Source organism: Bombus vosnesenskii, unplaced genomic scaffold (genome assembly GCF_011952255.1).
Source record: "Bombus vosnesenskii isolate JDL3184/JDL3185 unplaced genomic scaffold, Bvos_JDL3184-5_v1.1 scf7180000013285, whole genome shotgun sequence".
Taxonomy (NCBI): domain Eukaryota; kingdom Metazoa; phylum Arthropoda; class Insecta; order Hymenoptera; family Apidae; genus Bombus; species Bombus vosnesenskii.
This window is the reverse complement of record NW_022882938.1, coordinates 2,660,320-2,677,391: the sequence shown is the minus strand read 5'-3', so window position 1 is coordinate 2,677,391 and position 17,072 is coordinate 2,660,320. Positions and strand designations below refer to the sequence as shown.

The following is a 17,072-nucleotide window of genomic DNA, read 5'->3' as shown; positions in this document are numbered from 1 at the left end:
TTTACATATATGATTTGAACAATAATAAAGTATTATATATACTATAATTTATTTTAGTTCTGTTTATTTATTTCATTAAATATTTGCATTAATTTAAAAAATTGTTTATTATCAACAATATATTTATATATCATACAAAAAAACTGTTACAAATCTATTGATATCTAAGTTTTATATTTTACATCATTTAAGGATTAAAAATAAAAGTAGCAAAAATATGGATTAGTATGATTTAAAAAATTTGATATTTTTCGAGATATTTCTAATGTATTTTTCATTTCACAGTTCCAGTTTATATATTCATAAGTCGTCATCATCGATCATGCGAAATGCATTATTTTCCATATCATATTCCAATGTTTGTTTTCCTTGAACCTTGCTACTTATGTTACTTCTAACATCACTAGATTTTTTTATTTTTACTACTGATAATCTGTCAGCAAGTTTCTTCATAATTGGTTCTGATTTAGAAGGTTGTTTAATACAACGATTCTAAAATAGAACCCAACGATATAAAAAATATTAATAAATAAAATACAGATATTATTAACCTATCATACCTTTTTACTTTCTTCAGATTCTTCATTAGAGCTTGATCCCACTGTAATACTCTGGCCATTTCTCATAACATAAATCCAGGATTTTTGAGACACCTCCTATAAACAAATTAGTATTTAATACAAATGACTTTACTTCTTAGCAATAAGTAGCATTTTTAATTAACCTGAGCCTTATTATTACTATCAACAGTCTTTGATAATAATTCATCAATCATAGCTTGCAAGCATACAGACATTAAGATTGCTTGTTCTGAAGTAACTGTAACCCATTGTAATTGATTTTTAGCTATTAAATATTCAAATGATAATTCTAAACTAAACTCATCACTTTCTTCTCCTCCCCTTTCAGATCCCTGAAATTAGAACAAATTGAAACACGCGTCGCAATGTTAAAATACGTTTTTTTTTTACAATTTACATTTTGCACAGTAGTTATACGCCAACAACGCATTCGTGAGACTTTAAATACTTCTTCGCATTGTTCTCCATCATTTAATATACGCAAATTTAATTCATTTCTACCTATGGCTACTAATACTTTTGAATCTGGTTGAGGATAATCACAAAGACATGGAGCAAAATGAATATATCCATAATACTTTGAAGTACGTACTATGTCCAGATACTAAAATAATAACATTTAAATTTGATATTAGTTATTGACAATTTCTTTATATAGTTTATTACGTTACTTGTATCGATATATATATATATATATATATATTTATATATAAACAAATATATATTTATATAATATATAAATAATATATATATATTTATATATAAACAAATATATATTTATATAATATATAAATAATAAATATATATATATATATATATAGATAACTATACTTCTTTTTTCTTTCCATGCTTTTTTAAGACTGTTAGCTTGTTTCTTAGTTCATCTGTAATGGGAATCCATCCCCAATTAATTTCAGCAACTGCTTGAATATATAATAAATTCATTGCCACCTCATTATCCATTATTTTCAAATCATAGCCCACATCCCAATAATTTTTTCCAAGTACAACTTTACTTCCTATAACGTGTAGATGTTTAATAGTTATAAATGGGGATTCAAAGTTTTGCAATTTTCGTAGTACTAAAAAAAATAATGTGTAAATAGTAATTTATTCATTAACCATGTATGAAATATTATGATAAGGATATACCTACAATGAACACTATTTGCTTCATCGTGAGCAACAATAAATAATACAAAATATGAATAATATTCTTCAGGTAGTCTAAGGCTCTTGTATACTTTCTGTTGGATAAAAAATGTTAATTCATATTTCTAGCTTATATATTCTATACATAGTATAAATATTCATACAACAAAAGTTACCTCTAAAACACTACCAGAATGATCCCCTGTAGAAACATTTATTGTTATTTTACAACCATTCATAAGAAAAATGTCCATAAATTCATTATTAGATGGGCCTCCAATAGTTTCTTGCTGAGCATTTAATAAAAATCCATTTAACATTCCCGAATTATTAACAACTGGATTTTGTCCAATTGTTTGAATATATTTTTCCAAAGAAAGACGACGCTCTTCTTGCTGATTTGTTGTTAAAGGAAAAAATTTTTTAGGGGGAAATGCTGGGAGAGATATATCTAAATTTCTAGCCAATTGTTCATGGAGACTGTGTAGTTGTTTATATCTCACAGTACAATGAAATAATCCATTTATATGAATGTTGTAACCCTGGGATTGAAAATAAAGTAAATATATTAATATACAGTAATATACATAATATAACAGATATATTTACCACATATGTATTATCAGTTGCATCAATAAATTCTTGTGTATCTGGTATAGAAAAATGCATTTTTATAAAATATATTATCAATGCTTTGTATTTTTTTTATAATTAAGATACATTGTATATTGAACAATATGATATAATAAATTTATAATAAATTATAATTTATATGTGCAATTTATATTCTATGTCTTTGTATATAGATATACACAGATGTTATTTAAGAAAAACTTTTAATAAAATCAGCATATGTAAATAGATAATCCAAAATGTACAAAAATATCTACATAAAAAATTCCACATTATATACAATCAAAATGTAGTTGAGTTTAGAAATGCATATATATATTCCCAAATATTACTCCATCTGGAAAATAAAATAATAATAAAATACAAGGAAAATAGATTAAGTGAGGATTCAAATACATTTCAATATATGTTATCATATAATAAATTAACAGATATTGCAATAATTTAAACTCAAATTCATATATATTAAATAGCTTAAATTATACATACTTAATATGATTTCACTTTTATATTATTTCAATTGGCAATAATTACTTAATTATTAATTATATGAAATATTTTCGTATTGTCTACTTACTTTTCTATCATTATTTATGATAGGCGTATTCGCTTTACACCCACTCAACAACTATATTTCTAACGATTAACACTGATGCATTTTTTAATGATTACGTTAATATAAATATTACGATGATTAATAATACAATCCATTGATATGTACATATGTATGGATTAGAATGATCAGAGATGAATAGTGAGATCACAGATGCAATGTTAAAAAATGCGCACTAAGAATACGAGCCTCTAGCTGACAACGGCCGAACTATAGACACATTTTTTCTCTGGTGCTCTTGGTGGGAAAAACGTGCACATGCACAACGAGAACAGAAATTTGCATTCGTACTTACGATCATCGAAGGCTAAAGGCGATAAGACATAAAAATAGCTTTAAAGTTTAATCAAATAATAGAAAAAACATTGCTCCTTTTCCGTATTGATTACAGAAAAAGCTACTTTGAGGACAAAAACATCAGGATACCACAAATAGTCAGCAGTAGTCAGTAACAAGGATCTTTTTAGAAATGATGATATAATGCAATAAAAAATGAGATTATTTATTGGAAAAAGATTATATAGAATATATTTAGAAAGAGTTTCAATAAGTCAGAATAGTTGAACAGCATTTTACAATTTCTGATTGCCCAACCCCACAAAAACTCACAAAAAATCGAAAAATGAGATCGGGAAATGGTTAATTAATTCGGTTTTAATTCCGGTTTTGAAAAATTCTTGGAATATGACGTAATTTCCAAGACTCGCCGAAATTATGTCATCCTCTATGCTATTACATTTTCCTAATATAAAGTCGCTATTTTGGTCGACAAGTGTTTTACTCTCGGATTTTTTTAGAAAATAACGTCATTTCTAGGAATTTCAAAAGGTTTCAAATACTTATGTTATTTTATTCTCTTAATGGCTATCTCCTCTCTGCCATCATACACTGATGCAGTAAAGTTCGGTAAAGGTTCTTTTAAAACATGGAGGCGATTCAGGGTTGCCAGGAAAAATTTTCCACATTCATTCCTAATGTCATTCTACCCCTATGTCAGTTATGTCACTCGTTTTACGTCTCTCCGCATACTACCAGTAAAGACAACATTATTTGGTTACATTGATATGTAGATGCGATGAGGAGATAGTGGCAATGGGTGTATTTTGATCCGCCATTTTCCTTTAATCTGGTAGTGCTCCATAATACAGAGTTACCAACTTGGTTTTTTAATGCCAAATTCCGGAAATCTGTTTTTTTTTTTCAGCTTGATTGGCACTAGAACATTGATTTGTTTTTTCGTTTCCGTTTTCAAATCCTGTCCCTTTTCCTCTGATTCAAGATCAGACAGGTAGTTTATACTACCGTAATAAATAATTTAAAGTAATAGTTCAAGTCCTGGGAATTGTTCGTTTGTGTTGCTTATTTATAATCGTATTAATTGCGTAATAATAGGAGGTCGTTAGCGACTACATTGGGTTATACATCACACATATATCATTGCAGTTTTTGTGAAGAACTCTAGTATTCTAGGGCACATAGGGAGTGGACATAATGCCTTAATAGAAGGCAATGAAACAAATGATAATTGGCTAAAGAGTTTTATTACTAATTATCTCGGATAGAAAAGTAGGTATGCACTTTACCGTAGAATAGTACAAGGTTCTTGTAGCGTGGAACTTAATAGGTTCTTGTCTATGCTAGCAACTACAACCAAACAGGGTAGATCCGTAATTTTATAGGTTCTTGTACATGCTAATTTTAGTGAAACTCAGTACTTGGTCGCATGGTGCAGTACCTAACATTGAAAGAACTAAAACTACGGGGGTATTCATTTTCTTTCTGGTAGTATATATTAATTTAGGTCCAAATTCATAAAATAACAATATATTTGTAAAGACAAAAAACATAATTAAAGATCCAATATGCCTTGAGCATCAATATCGATCAAGTATCGGTATTGTTTCGAGCTTATACGATTGGTACTTAGACTCTTCCGTCGTTGCCCCCCGATTGAATATGCAAATACTCGTTGCTTTCCGTTCATCTTTTGAAATAGAATAACCCCGTAGCCTATCGAGCTCGCTTTTCTATGTAATTTTGTTTCTTTAGCAGGATCGAATATCGCAAGTAACGGTTATTATAATAGCAATTTTACATATTTCCATGCTTCCTCTGCTCGGTGCCCCAGGCTCACGGTTCGTCGTTTTCTGTAAGCTTAGTATTGCAGGTACAAATTTACGAAAATAACCGGCATGCCCTATAAATTGAAATCATCTGATAGCCATGAAATGGTGTAACAAAAAGAAAGTGTATAATGTTTTCACACTCAAGAATTCGTTGACATGAAAATTCATTATCGCACAAATGAAAGAATATGAAGAAAAAATATGAAATGATATAAGAAATCTTTTTTTCATTTTTTGAGAAATTCTTTTTAACAAGAATTATCGGACTCGGGTATGGTAAAACGCTTTTGCCTATAATACCGTCCTTCAAAAATTCTTTTGCGCTCAATCGATAACAATCGATGCAGACGGTAACTGATTATCTTATCCTCTTTAAGAACGATTTTTAATTCGCCAGTTATTTTCTTTTTGTCAACACCATCGTCTAAAATCTCTGAAATTAAATAATCCCGACAATTAAAGATTAAAATCATTTAAAGACTCTTTTAATTTCTCCGTTGGTTTAAGCTGCCCCTTTGGCAGGCAACACTCCAACACTGGTGATGCAATTTGCGTTGACCAAAACCTGCTAATGATTACATTGTATGAGGCGTAGACGTCGGGTAGGAAGAGTAATTCATTTTTTAAGGTAATATCCTTGAATCGCACTACCGCTATAGAAATATCGATAAGCGTTATTATAAAGTGTTATATAAATAAAATATGCACTTACCTAGAATTTTCCTTTATTCGATCTTTAATCTCCTTCACGATATCTTAGATGCGTACGGGGATATTCGTCATCGCTCGTATAGTACTGCTCAACAGGTTATAGTTATCCATGATAAAGATTAAGCGTAAGCCCTCATGAAATGAAACAGAGAATATCTTAGAGAACTACAATAATTATTTCATTTCTGAATAGTTTAAAAATTTGCCTTACAAATCAAGACACTTGATTTTTTAGTTTCCTAATAGAAAGATTAATTTCATTTTTCACCACTAGGTGGTTGCAGTGTTTCGCTGTCTGTAGATTGAGCGATTTTTAAAATTTACTTATAATTAAGAAACTAGGAAGAATATTTGGACAAAACTAATTTTAACTATTTCTTTGGGTTCTAAACTTTCATTCGAGCCCTCAAACGTTAAAAAAATCTGTCTACGAGCCGAAAAATGTCGATTTTTTAATTTTGCCATCTTTGCCAACAATAATAAATATATTTTATCTTATTTAACAAAATGCCGATGACAATGAAATGCTGTAAAAAATTATCACGAGGAAACTATTTCTACTGTTACATGTAGTTCTTGAAATAGTATAACTTTATCCTGAGAAGGTATTTCATTCAACAATAAGTATGGCAGATACTTAGGTAGTTCCAATTAGCTGGACTATCTTGTTTAAACTTTCGTTTCAAATATTATTAAAAAAAGTGAGTTTAGAATTGTTTCGTACATTTATGATACACTAACATAGTAAAATTATAATGTTAATCGAATAAGAAATATTTCATATCTTTAAGTATCAAATAACGAAAACAAAATATAACCTATAATTTTAGGTCATAATTTCTGTTTCTCCATCCAAGGAATAAGGAATGTGTAAAAAAAGTTGATCATTGTTTTAGAATTTTGTATACGAATCAAATAATTTTTTTTCTTGTAAAAAATAAAATGGCATCTACGTTTATGGTTGTAACTCGACAAATTTCAACATCAGCGTCATGTCATGGTAAACGAAATTTTCGTATGATACAGATATTCAATAAGCGAGGTAGTCGTGCATATAAAGAAGCACGAGCCAAGGATCCAAACTACGATATTCCTATTGATAGTATGTAATTTTGGTCTTTGAATATGATATACAATAACAAGTATAAAAATATCTTCTATGTGCATTCTTTAATAATCACAATGGTAAACGTATGATAATTAACAAATATTTTCAGGGAGAGGTGTAAAGATAACGGGGAAATGGGTAAACAATCATTGGGTTAACATACCAGAAATGATACCGGAGCTTATTGTTCCTTCCCTGGAAAATTTTCATTTAAAGCCATATGTCTCTTATAAAGTTACAGATGTCAAAAAACGTGAATATACTGCTAAAGATTTATTTAATTTAGTGTATGCTGATAAAATTAAAAAAGATTTTAAAGAGGGTCAATTAAACCCAGATGGTGAACCATTAAATCCCAATGAATATGAAGCATTGACACCTGAAGAAGCTAGGATTCGGGCTGAAATGACTGGTACAGATATTTTCCAAATGGATGTAGAACGTCCAAAGAAGTCTTAAACAAATGTAAATTAAGGGAACTAGAATAAATATAAATAAAAGAACTTTAGTTTTATAGTTTGCATAATATTTTATTCAATATGCTCATACGCACAATGTATACATTTGTTGACAGTTTTGTAATTTATAAACAGTAATTATTTACCATCATACATAACTTCAAAGAAATCAGATATTAATTTGGTACAAAATATTAATTTATTGCAAGTACAAAAACGACCTATTTCAATTATGAGTGGAATGTATTGCACGTTTCCATTAGATTTGTGTAATTAGATCATATTCTAATATTTTTAACACCATATTAATTAATGGTAAACAATTACTTTACTTGTATATTGCCATATGCTGGACAGTATATTGCCAAATAATAATTTCATATCATGTAACCTTTTGTAAATTCTTTTACTGCTAACAAAAATGATTTTATAAAATTCAATGATACTTCAATAAAACAAATTTATTAACTAGTAAATCAACGATACACGTTTATAGATGATGTCTGTTTCATGCAATCTCAAATTTCTATAATTACAAAAAAGACATGGATGGAAAAATGCAACAATGCCAAAACTGATTTTCAATTCCTGAGTTCCTCTAAAACAGTTTTCGGAATGTTATTTCGGGAACAATATGCCAGAACAAGATCTCGCATGATTATGCTAACTTAACAGCTATCTTTTTACTTATCAAAAGATTTTTTTGAGCGAAGTTTGATTGTTTTTGTTGGGTAAAAAATGGCGGAAAATTTGAATATTAAAGTCGTTGTCAGTTGTGCGCGGCCGGTATTGCTTCCTACTGACTAGACTACTAGAACCTAATATATATTTGCTTTTAAAAAGTGCTGTATTCGTATCAAAATGTACAAACATGTTGAAGTTATTATCGATTCCTTTCCTTTCCACTTAATAATAACCGTGCAAAAAGCTCGTAAAGCAAAACTATTTGGTTTTCATTCGGAGTAAAATGATAACTTTGTACTTACATTTATGCAAAATGTTGTACCGATAACTATTGATACAACTTGCATTTTATGTAGAAAATGAAAATGTATAAAAAACGTATAATTCAAAATGTAAACAGTCATTTTGTTAAATATTATATATATATAACAATTTTATTTAAACATCTTTACAGAATGCAGCACTTTTTTTACTTCTTTAAACAGCAGCTACTATTTATCACTATTTATTGTTTTTATTATTTCTTAATTTTCTATAACGATCATAATGAAGAGTGGAATGATGAAACACGTAGTTTTGTACAATATTATTAGAATAGTTATCAATAAAAATGTGTAACAAAAAACTTTAACATGGTTTCTTTCTTTCTTTTTCTCTTGCTCTCTCATTTTATTAACTCCACTCTTCAATAAATTGCATAGAAAAGCATAAGTGGCATAGTTCTTGCACTCACAGTTCTAAATAAAGTTTATCTCAAGTGTTTCTGTGAAGTGAAGATTATTGTGTCTCTATTTCATGTTATAACATATTTATAGTTTGTTTTCGTATTTGAGCACTGATTTTTCTTACTTCGTTTTCCAAATTTCAATCTGGACTAAATATCTTAGCTAACTTTCAGTTGTCTAAAATTTTCGTATGGAAGTTATAAAATGCATAAATTAATTTTAAGTTTGTTTTGTATACTATCTTCTGATTCTATTGCGTTATAATACGATGAAAATAACAGACGCGTACAGATTATACATTGTCATCATTATATGATAATTTACCGAAATGTATTCAGGAAGCACATCAAAAGCATTCTTCATTAATTATCATTAAAATATGCACGCGTATACATGTTGCACTTCCAATTAAACATAGTCGTTGTAAAGCAAGACATATGCCACTTGCTCATGAATATAAACTCGATTGGTGTTTTCTCTTGTTAATTATCAGTCTATGACATAATTGGATATATTTGACTGATAAAATCAGCCAGTTAATAAGGCAGGCGCACATGCTACCACATGACAAAGATTTTTAACAATGTTTACATTTTTTATTTTGTATGTGTGTATGTGTGTGTGTGATATATGTATAATTTTTTAATGAATGAAGTGTATGAATGTATAAAGATATGTGATAAATTATGCTGCTCAAAGCATATTGATTGCAAAACCGAATTTAATTAACAAGAAATCTTTGACATTTAGTAACATGTACCTTCCATTTAATTAAAGATTTTGTGTATGAAAGCTAGAATATCACGGAGAAAACAGTTCTACAATGAAATTTATACAATATTCTCCTTGAATACTTAAAATATATATAATAAAATACATAATTATATAAATGAAAATACTGATATGGAAAGACTAGGAAGGCAATACTGCTTATTGTATTTTTTGTATCTAATCTAGTCTTTCAGACTCAAAATCTCCAATACTAAAAATACAACAGGATTAGATGTTTATTCCATTGGATCTCCAACGTTTTCGAAGATGGTTGAATGAGGGTTGCTTCCAGTGGGCCACAAGAAGCCACCTACACTGCCAGGTGGCAAATATGATGCTCCTCCACTGAGGCCCACCTGATATATTTTCTTCTTTAAATTATTTACATTTTGTGTCATTTTTGTATTCAATATCTTCATTACAGAATGTTAAGAAATAAAATCTAGGAAGCCAAATAAGGGAAAGGTGCTACAAATGATATATGCATCTTCCAAGCTTAATGTTTAGGTGTTTAACACTGCATTGTTTATGGGTTTTTCAATCGCATTTGTGCTAATATATGTTTTTTTACGTTGCATTGTTGTTAAATTATGTACTAGTGCATATGTCGTGTTATTGTTTGTGTATTTAACACAGGCAAGTAAGTAACTATTTAAAATTGTATTGCACAGTTATCAAAATAAAATTTCATTTTTGCATAACAACAATTAATAATGCATATATGGTAATTCATATAATAACAGTAGTCCAAACGTTTCTTAAACAAATATGAACTCTTTTGTTAACTGTACACTGATGTTTAATTAAGGGTTCGTACATGCACGAAGTAAGGCAAATTAGAGTGAACAATAAATTGCCAAATTAAATAAAAATAATTGTTTATTTGCATCTAACACAAATAATTGTGCTTTCGTATCACAAGTAACGTCTAATCGCTAATATAAACAATACTAATAATATTTACATCAATTCATCGTTGTGAACATGATGCACGCTCACAACAATGTTAACATTATGAAAGGAACAGGTAACATAATACTCTGTTTGAGTTCGAATATAGGTACGCAATTTTGGCACGATTTAAATTTATTCCAAAAGAACAATGACGTCATGGATCGTTGGACAGATACCAACAAGTTATTTTGCGTTCTTTTATTCCGACTCGATAACTTTTTTTATTGGACAGTTCAACCCAAACGATTTTTTAAATTTCTATTTATAGAATTACCTGTTGGCTCCACAGCAGTGTCCTTTCTGCTAACTGACAATCTGCTGCAAGTCGAGATGGTAGACTTTTCCATCTTTCTTCATCTCGTTTTCTTTCTCTATCAAAGTTTCTATCAACATGTCCCTGAGATAAAGGTGGTAAGATCTGTGTTCTTTGAGCTAGTTTATAACTGTCTTGTCTCGGTACGTGGTCAGCGCGTCTACTCGTGGTACTTGTTGATACTGGTATTGGAGTAGGACTGCCTCCACCTCTATGTCTGTGATATAAGTTTCGTTTTTGTTGCAACATACGCTGTTGCACTAACAGCTGTAGCTGTGTACTGGAGTCGCCACGAATTTTAAACTGTGTTTGATTTTCTGGTGGTGTAGATGGTGGTCTCAAATGAACAAGATCTAAATGGCCTCTAGCCTTACCAGAGTCTATGAAAACAAAACACATTTGTCACGACCATGTGACGAAAAGTCTTTACAAATGAAATATCTTTATAATTCAGTACCTTGAATACTTCGCTGCTTTGTCGGTCTGTCCCCTCCACCTTGCTGACAAAATAATAATCTAGGTCCACCATCTGAAGCTCTACGACCTTGAGAAACTCTAGATATTCTACCACTAATTGGCGATGGGCTCATAGGTGGTGGAGGCGTGCAAGAGGGCAAGCTACTTGTAAATGAATTTGCCCCTGAGTAGTCTGGTGGGCAACCAGAATCAAAACTAGATTCAAAAAGCTCGGATGACGAACTACCACTACCACCCGCAATAAACAATGTCGTTCGACTAGGAGGATCAATAGAATCCATAAGTGGGGTATCAAAATGCTGTTGGTAATCACTTAATCTTCGATTAACTATTTGACTGTCAATTCGTTGACTGATATCATGATCTAGGCCTAGTCTATGTTCCTCGAGTTTAATTTGAGCTTCTCTCAATTCATCACCACTTGGACCTTCCTCTAATTCACCTTCTGCACTACAGCATCCTTCATCAGTCGAAGAACTAGTTGAACTAAATCTTTTTCCACCGCGAGTTGCGTCTTCTCTTGTTCTAGAAACAAATATATAATGGAAATTCGCCTACAATACTCTAATTATTCGGTAAAAGCTTTTGTAGTGATGAATGGACAAGTATTAATCGTGAAGATTTTTGTACTGGACTTTTGTTTCTTCTATGTGCTGCATCATTCTTATTTTTATCAACATATATAAGGACATAAAAATATATATAACGAAAATTATATAATATGTTGATATAAAAACAAAGCAAACATATGTATATTCACTGACAGGAATTTACGTACAACTCAAAATAAAAGGAAAGCAATGAAATAAAATGAAAGAATTACCAAAAATAAAGTGACAGCAAAGCACTTCCAATCCAACCTGTCCTGACAAAATCTTCAATACATGCATCACCGTCAATAAAGATCAACGTCCCACTAAGCTTTCGCTGTAAATAAAAATTATATGATTAAAATTCGATTCTTTACCAACTTTTTCGACGGGCAGGATTGGAAGACAAGAAAATCGTTATCTAAGAAAAATCTTATAATAAAAATTATTATAAAAACTAATAGTTAAAACAATATTAATAATTCAATAAATATACCTTGATTTGAATTTGTCATCTTTTGTTCTTGCAACGCTCGGCCAGCAAGTATTGTTTGCTGTGCTGGTGATACGGTGTTGCTTCAGCCTTTCCAATAATAAGAAATAAATAGCAGCATGATGATCATAGCTACTATTCCTCAATGACTGCAAGGAGTAAATACTTTGCTTTAGAAAATATAAATTATTATTGAAATATTTTTTCTATAATATTATATATTAAAGTATTTTATAAATAAAAAAATATATATATTAAAAATACCTCTCTGGTTCGCGTGATGTCTATGCCTAAACTATGCATAAGTCGAAGTATTTGTTCATTTGGTTCTTGGATGGATGAAGATGATGATCTTGTTATAATCATTGAACAAATAGTGTCTGCTGATCCAGCCATCCAGCGATGTCTCTTTATTTGTGGAATGGTATATCGTTTTGCAGGTTCCAGAACTAACATTTTACGTATTAAGCTTTCACAATCTATGATAAAAGAATTACAGCTTTATCATAGGCAGCATTAAATTAAATATTCAAAATTTTGTTCTAAGCTGCAAAAAATACCTGTACTCATAAAATATGGAATTCTAAATCTTCCACTCAAAACACGATCTCTTAAAGATTGGAGGGTAGATCCATCAAAGGGCAGTGCTCCACATACTAGTACATATAATACAACACCTAAACTCTGCAATAATAAAAACATAATGTCATAAACTATTTACACTACAAATTGTATATTACATAAATATATATAACTTGCTTACCCACACATCAATTTCAGGACCAGCATAATGTTTTCCTCGAAAAACTTCTGGTGCTGCATAAGGAGGACTACCACACCATGTACTTAGTCTCTCTCCAGGTGAAAATCTATTACTAAAGCCGAAATCAGCAATTTTAACGTTCATCTGAGCATCTAAGAGTAAATTTTCAGCTTTGAGATCACGATGTGCTACACCCGTTGCATGGCAGTATTCAACCGCAGAAAGTATTTGAGCAAATGTTGCCCGAGCTCTGGGTTCTCCCATTCTTCCATATCTTGCAATATAGTCAAATATTTCACCCTTGCTTGCATATTCACACACCTAACAGAAATATAAAACTTTCTATTATCTTCTAAATTTTTCAAACTTTATAAAAAAAATTACTGAAACATACCATATATATCATATTTTTTGTTTCCATTACTTGATATAATTTGACAATGTGTGGATGTTCTAATTGCTTCATTATTTCTACTTCTCTATAAACTTTTTCAAGATTGGTAGGATCCAATTGTGTTTTGTCAATTATTTTAATAGCCACCTAAGAAGAAAGAATGTTGAACTTTTAAATAAGAAAGATAGCACAGGAAATATCAACAAGCATATGTTGCGATAAAGCATATTTACCTCTGTCTTGGTAATACGATGTCTAGCTAGTTTTACCACTGCAAAATTTCCTTTGCCAATGGTGCCTTCAATATCATAAAATCCAACACGAATTTGTTTCTTCCCTTGACTCATTCCAGAATCCATTTTTATTAAAAAATTTATTACCAACAAACAATTTCAAATGATTGTATTCTTTTAATCCTATTGTACAAATTTGAAATCACTGAAAACAAAAAGAAAAGACGCATTTAAGTATTTGAAGATTACATGAGAACAAACATGATAAATCCATTTTCTAATTTTTACGTTACTTGATAGTTAAAAACAAATTAATTAATATAATACAATGAATTGGAATGATTTGTTAGGTCTAGATATATGAGTTGAAAAAATAGGTAATACATGCACAATGTATTATACAAATCATCGGCATAAAGTATTATACAAACCACTGACACAATTAATGTTACAAGTAGTAATGTTTTTGAAATGTTCAAGGGGATAGCAAAGGTATATATGAACATGATCACAGATGACATACATTACAAGATTTTATAGAAGAGCAACTTTTAAATTCAATATGTCAACCAATTTCACATCAACTGCATTTGATTTTGGGATTAAATATATCTTTGTCAGCCTTTTGCACATTTAAGAAATGTTAATAGCATTAGTTATCATGAACTATTATTAATTAATAAAATATACTAATAAATATTTCTTAAAAAATATTGTTTTTGGAAAACACCTACTTTTACTTTCAAGATCATCAATTTTTAAAAAACACGTATCGTTGAATTTATCATTTTATACATTTTGTTAACCAATCTGTATTAAGATATTTTTATTTAGCTACCAAAGGATGCAAAATTCAATAAATTAACAAATATGAATTTATCATTTCCTGCATGGTTTTCAAATTTAATTCAAAAAATAAATAAATACACATTGTTGCTAATATAAGATTACAGTGTACTGAGACTGGTTCCTTATAAAGTTCGAGAAAAAAACATTTTTTCTGTATGATATTCATTAATCGCGACTTAAAAATCTTTCCAAATAGTCGTTTTATATTTTCTCGGACAATTTATTCAAAACAGTAACGTTTCTTTCTAACAATAGATAGTATGTAGAATTCCGTTATACATGTACTGTATATAGGAAGCGGAAAGTTAAAGAGATAAGAAATTTCATTATAATTCGTGTTGATCGAAAACGAACATTTTCAACTGAGAGCGTTGCGCTCGCACCCGCAGCGTATATGCAAGAACGACATCGTTATTCCGTGAAAAACTACTAAAAAAGCCGAGGAAGGCCTTTACAAAAGAAGCATCCTCACAAAAGTGTAAAAGCTTCCTGCAACAAGTACAATAGGTATTCTGAACTGACGTCATGGATCGACAACGACCTCTTGCCTATCGACTGGTCCAGGATCGATACCCGTCGATAGTCCTCGATAAGACGATAAAAGAACAAAAATGAGCACGTAGATGAAAGAAAAAGCCGTGCAAAGAACATTAAAAAATCTACAACTCATTCCATCGATCTATACGTTGGTTTTTCTACGAGCACGACAACAGAGAGAGCCCAGATAACATTTACTGATTGGACAAATGCTCGTTACTTACAATTCGATCCTGGCCCGAATTACCGGGTACACGTTTCGAACCGGTAGAACCGTTTTTGAAGCGAAAATGTCGCGCTGGCGTTGCCGACCTCGATGGGTGCGTAAGGCCGGAAACCCGATGCCATCGGTACAAAAATCGTCCTTCACGTTCACGAGATTCCGAAATCTCGTTTTAAAGCGGCGGCGGTCCTACGACGAGGGTCGTAGGAGCTTCGCGTAATGCGGCGGTTCGATACCGACTGACCGACGGCCATGTTGCTACCCCCCTGCTATGCTAGAGTCGCCGGCCTCGTCACTCTCTCTCTCTTTCTCCCACTCTTTACTCTTCGTCATTGCTCGCTTCCAACCCCCTCCGTATACCCTTTCCTTCATCACACCATTCTTAGCGAACACTACCACTACGTACTGTCACCCCACCACTCTTGCGTATCGTCGTTTACCCCCACCATTCCGTTCTTAGCGAATACTAACACTATCTACCGTTCCCCTACTACTATTTTTGCGTATCGTCGTTTTTCCCCCACCATGTCTCCTACACTAGCACTGTTACAGGAGACGTGCACGCGCGCATACACGTTATCTTCGACAATTGACGTCAACGTACGTGCTACTATCGGCTCATCGTTAATTGTTCCTGGGTGTAATTGCAAGCCAAATAGTTCGTGTACCACCACGTGGTCGGCTAGTTGCTGACTTCTCTCTTTGTCTTTCTTTCTGGTTTTTCCTCGAATGATTCCTTTTTCGTTGATAAATGCCAACCAAGCGATTACGTGCACACCGCCAACACAATTCGATCCGTCGTTCTAACGAAATTCGCGGTAGTTCGCTTGCGGGAGAAAGTAGAATATGATTACTTGACGTAGGAGCTGATGCATCGTTAATTCCTATAAAGGGTTTTTGGTATTATCAAGCGTATTTCAAAGATACATCGTTAATGTATTTGGATATGTTCTCGTAGAAATTTCTTATGTATGTTATACGGAACATTTGAATATTTGAACATTTATCATAAAAATAGATAATTAATTTTGTTAGTAACATTACTAACAAAACATGTTGTAGTCTTGATTTTGGGAAATAATTTTTTAAAAGTAGAAGACAAGAAGTTATTTAAATGTATGTAATATATTATACCTTACGAATTTACAAATCTCTCATACAAATGCATTGTTTTATGCCGTCGCCAGGTACTATTTTTGTATCTTTCAAAAAAGAATATAAAGTCTGGTATAAAAGAAATAAATACATTAAGATAAAAATAAAACTGACGATGAAAGAAACTATACTATTACGGTTATATGTACGCTCTTTATTAACAAATCTGAATTTTGTAACTAACTTCTCTATACATTTTTAGATTTATTATGGACTTTACCAATGATAGTTGATTCTCCTTATATTGTTAATGAAATTTCCAAACGTTTTACATAATAAGTACAACATACACATAAAAGATCTCTATGGCAAATATTTAGATACTTTCACGACTCGCTGTACCTATTTCGTTAACGTGATCCAATTTCACGTTCGTCGCCATACAATATATGTATATAGTTCATCGTTTGGTATTTACGATTTAAATTGCTTTACTACATATTTCCAATTTTACCTTATCTGTACAGGTTACTTATTTCCCGATAGTCGTCAGCAATTTTACGATCAGTCGTCATCGACGATCGCAGAT

The 17,072-nt window shown here is 31.1% G+C and overlaps 3 protein-coding genes across 5 annotated transcripts; 1 reads left to right on the top strand and 2 right to left on the bottom strand.

Annotated features, from left to right (window-relative positions):
- Positions 1 to 101: 101 nt before the first annotated feature.
- Positions 102 to 3,273, bottom strand: LOC117232130 (sorting nexin-17). Its single transcript, XM_033491306.1, has 9 exons — positions 2,944 to 3,273; positions 2,343 to 2,703; positions 1,910 to 2,275; positions 1,738 to 1,828; positions 1,413 to 1,663; positions 979 to 1,185; positions 725 to 913; positions 561 to 656; positions 102 to 492 (listed from the first exon to the last, which is right to left on the bottom strand). The coding sequence occupies exons 2-9, from the start codon at positions 2,400 to 2,402 to the stop codon at positions 301 to 303; spliced, it is 1,452 nt and encodes a 483-aa protein (XP_033347197.1). The 5' UTR covers positions 2,403 to 2,703; positions 2,944 to 3,273; the 3' UTR covers positions 102 to 300.
- A 2,826-nt stretch (positions 3,274 to 6,099) lies between these two features.
- On the top strand, positions 6,100 to 7,858 carry LOC117232238 (39S ribosomal protein L41, mitochondrial). The gene is made up of 3 exons (XM_033491491.1): positions 6,100 to 6,517; positions 6,647 to 6,918; positions 7,034 to 7,858. The coding sequence occupies exons 2-3, from the start codon at positions 6,759 to 6,761 to the stop codon at positions 7,381 to 7,383; spliced, it is 510 nt and encodes a 169-aa protein (XP_033347382.1). The 5' UTR covers positions 6,100 to 6,517; positions 6,647 to 6,758; the 3' UTR covers positions 7,384 to 7,858.
- Positions 7,829 to 15,655, bottom strand: LOC117232236 (MAP/microtubule affinity-regulating kinase 3-like). 3 transcript variants are annotated; one of them, XM_033491488.1, is made up of 10 exons: positions 15,390 to 15,655; positions 13,780 to 13,984; positions 13,547 to 13,693; positions 13,153 to 13,473; positions 12,950 to 13,073; positions 12,654 to 12,868; positions 12,393 to 12,538; positions 11,287 to 11,831; positions 10,791 to 11,209; positions 7,829 to 9,930 (listed from the first exon to the last, which is right to left on the bottom strand). In XM_033491488.1, the coding sequence occupies exons 2-10, from the start codon at positions 13,903 to 13,905 to the stop codon at positions 9,799 to 9,801; spliced, it is 2,175 nt and encodes a 724-aa protein (XP_033347379.1). In that variant the 5' UTR covers positions 13,906 to 13,984; positions 15,390 to 15,655; the 3' UTR covers positions 7,829 to 9,798. The 3 variants fall into 3 exon arrangements, with proteins under 3 accessions (XP_033347379.1, XP_033347378.1, XP_033347380.1); XM_033491487.1 differs by having other exon boundaries at positions 7,829 to 9,933; positions 15,390 to 15,654; XM_033491489.1 differs by having other exon boundaries at positions 7,829 to 9,918; positions 15,390 to 15,654.
- Positions 15,656 to 17,072: the final 1,417 nt, after the last annotated feature.

What these genes read in the sequence shown, in the direction of transcription:
- LOC117232130 (XM_033491306.1), bottom strand. Translation starts at nt 2,402, where the DNA reads ATGCATTTTTCTATACCAGATACACAAGAATTTATTGATGCAACTGAT. An exon ending in CAACTGATAATACATATGTG is followed by an intron (nt 2,276 to 2,342) that starts GTAAATATATCT and finishes TTTCAATCCCAG; the next exon opens with GGTTACAACATTCATATAAA. An exon ending in GTATAACTACTGTGCAAAAT is followed by an intron (nt 914 to 978) that starts GTAAATTGTAAA and finishes TTCTAATTTCAG; the next exon opens with GGATCTGAAAGGGGAGGAGA.
- LOC117232238 (XM_033491491.1), top strand. Translation starts at nt 6,759, where the DNA reads ATGGCATCTACGTTTATGGTTGTAACTCGACAAATTTCAACATCAGCG. An exon ending in CTACGATATTCCTATTGATA is followed by an intron (nt 6,919 to 7,033) that starts GTATGTAATTTT and finishes AAATATTTTCAG; the next exon opens with GGAGAGGTGTAAAGATAACG.
- LOC117232236 (XM_033491487.1), bottom strand. Translation starts at nt 13,905, where the DNA reads ATGGATTCTGGAATGAGTCAAGGGAAGAAACAAATTCGTGTTGGATTT. An exon ending in CAAAAAATATGATATATATG is followed by an intron (nt 13,474 to 13,546) that starts GTATGTTTCAGT and finishes TATTTCTGTTAG; the next exon opens with GTGTGTGAATATGCAAGCAA. An exon ending in GTCCTGAAATTGATGTGTGG is followed by an intron (nt 13,074 to 13,152) that starts GTAAGCAAGTTA and finishes TTATTATTGCAG; the next exon opens with AGTTTAGGTGTTGTATTATA.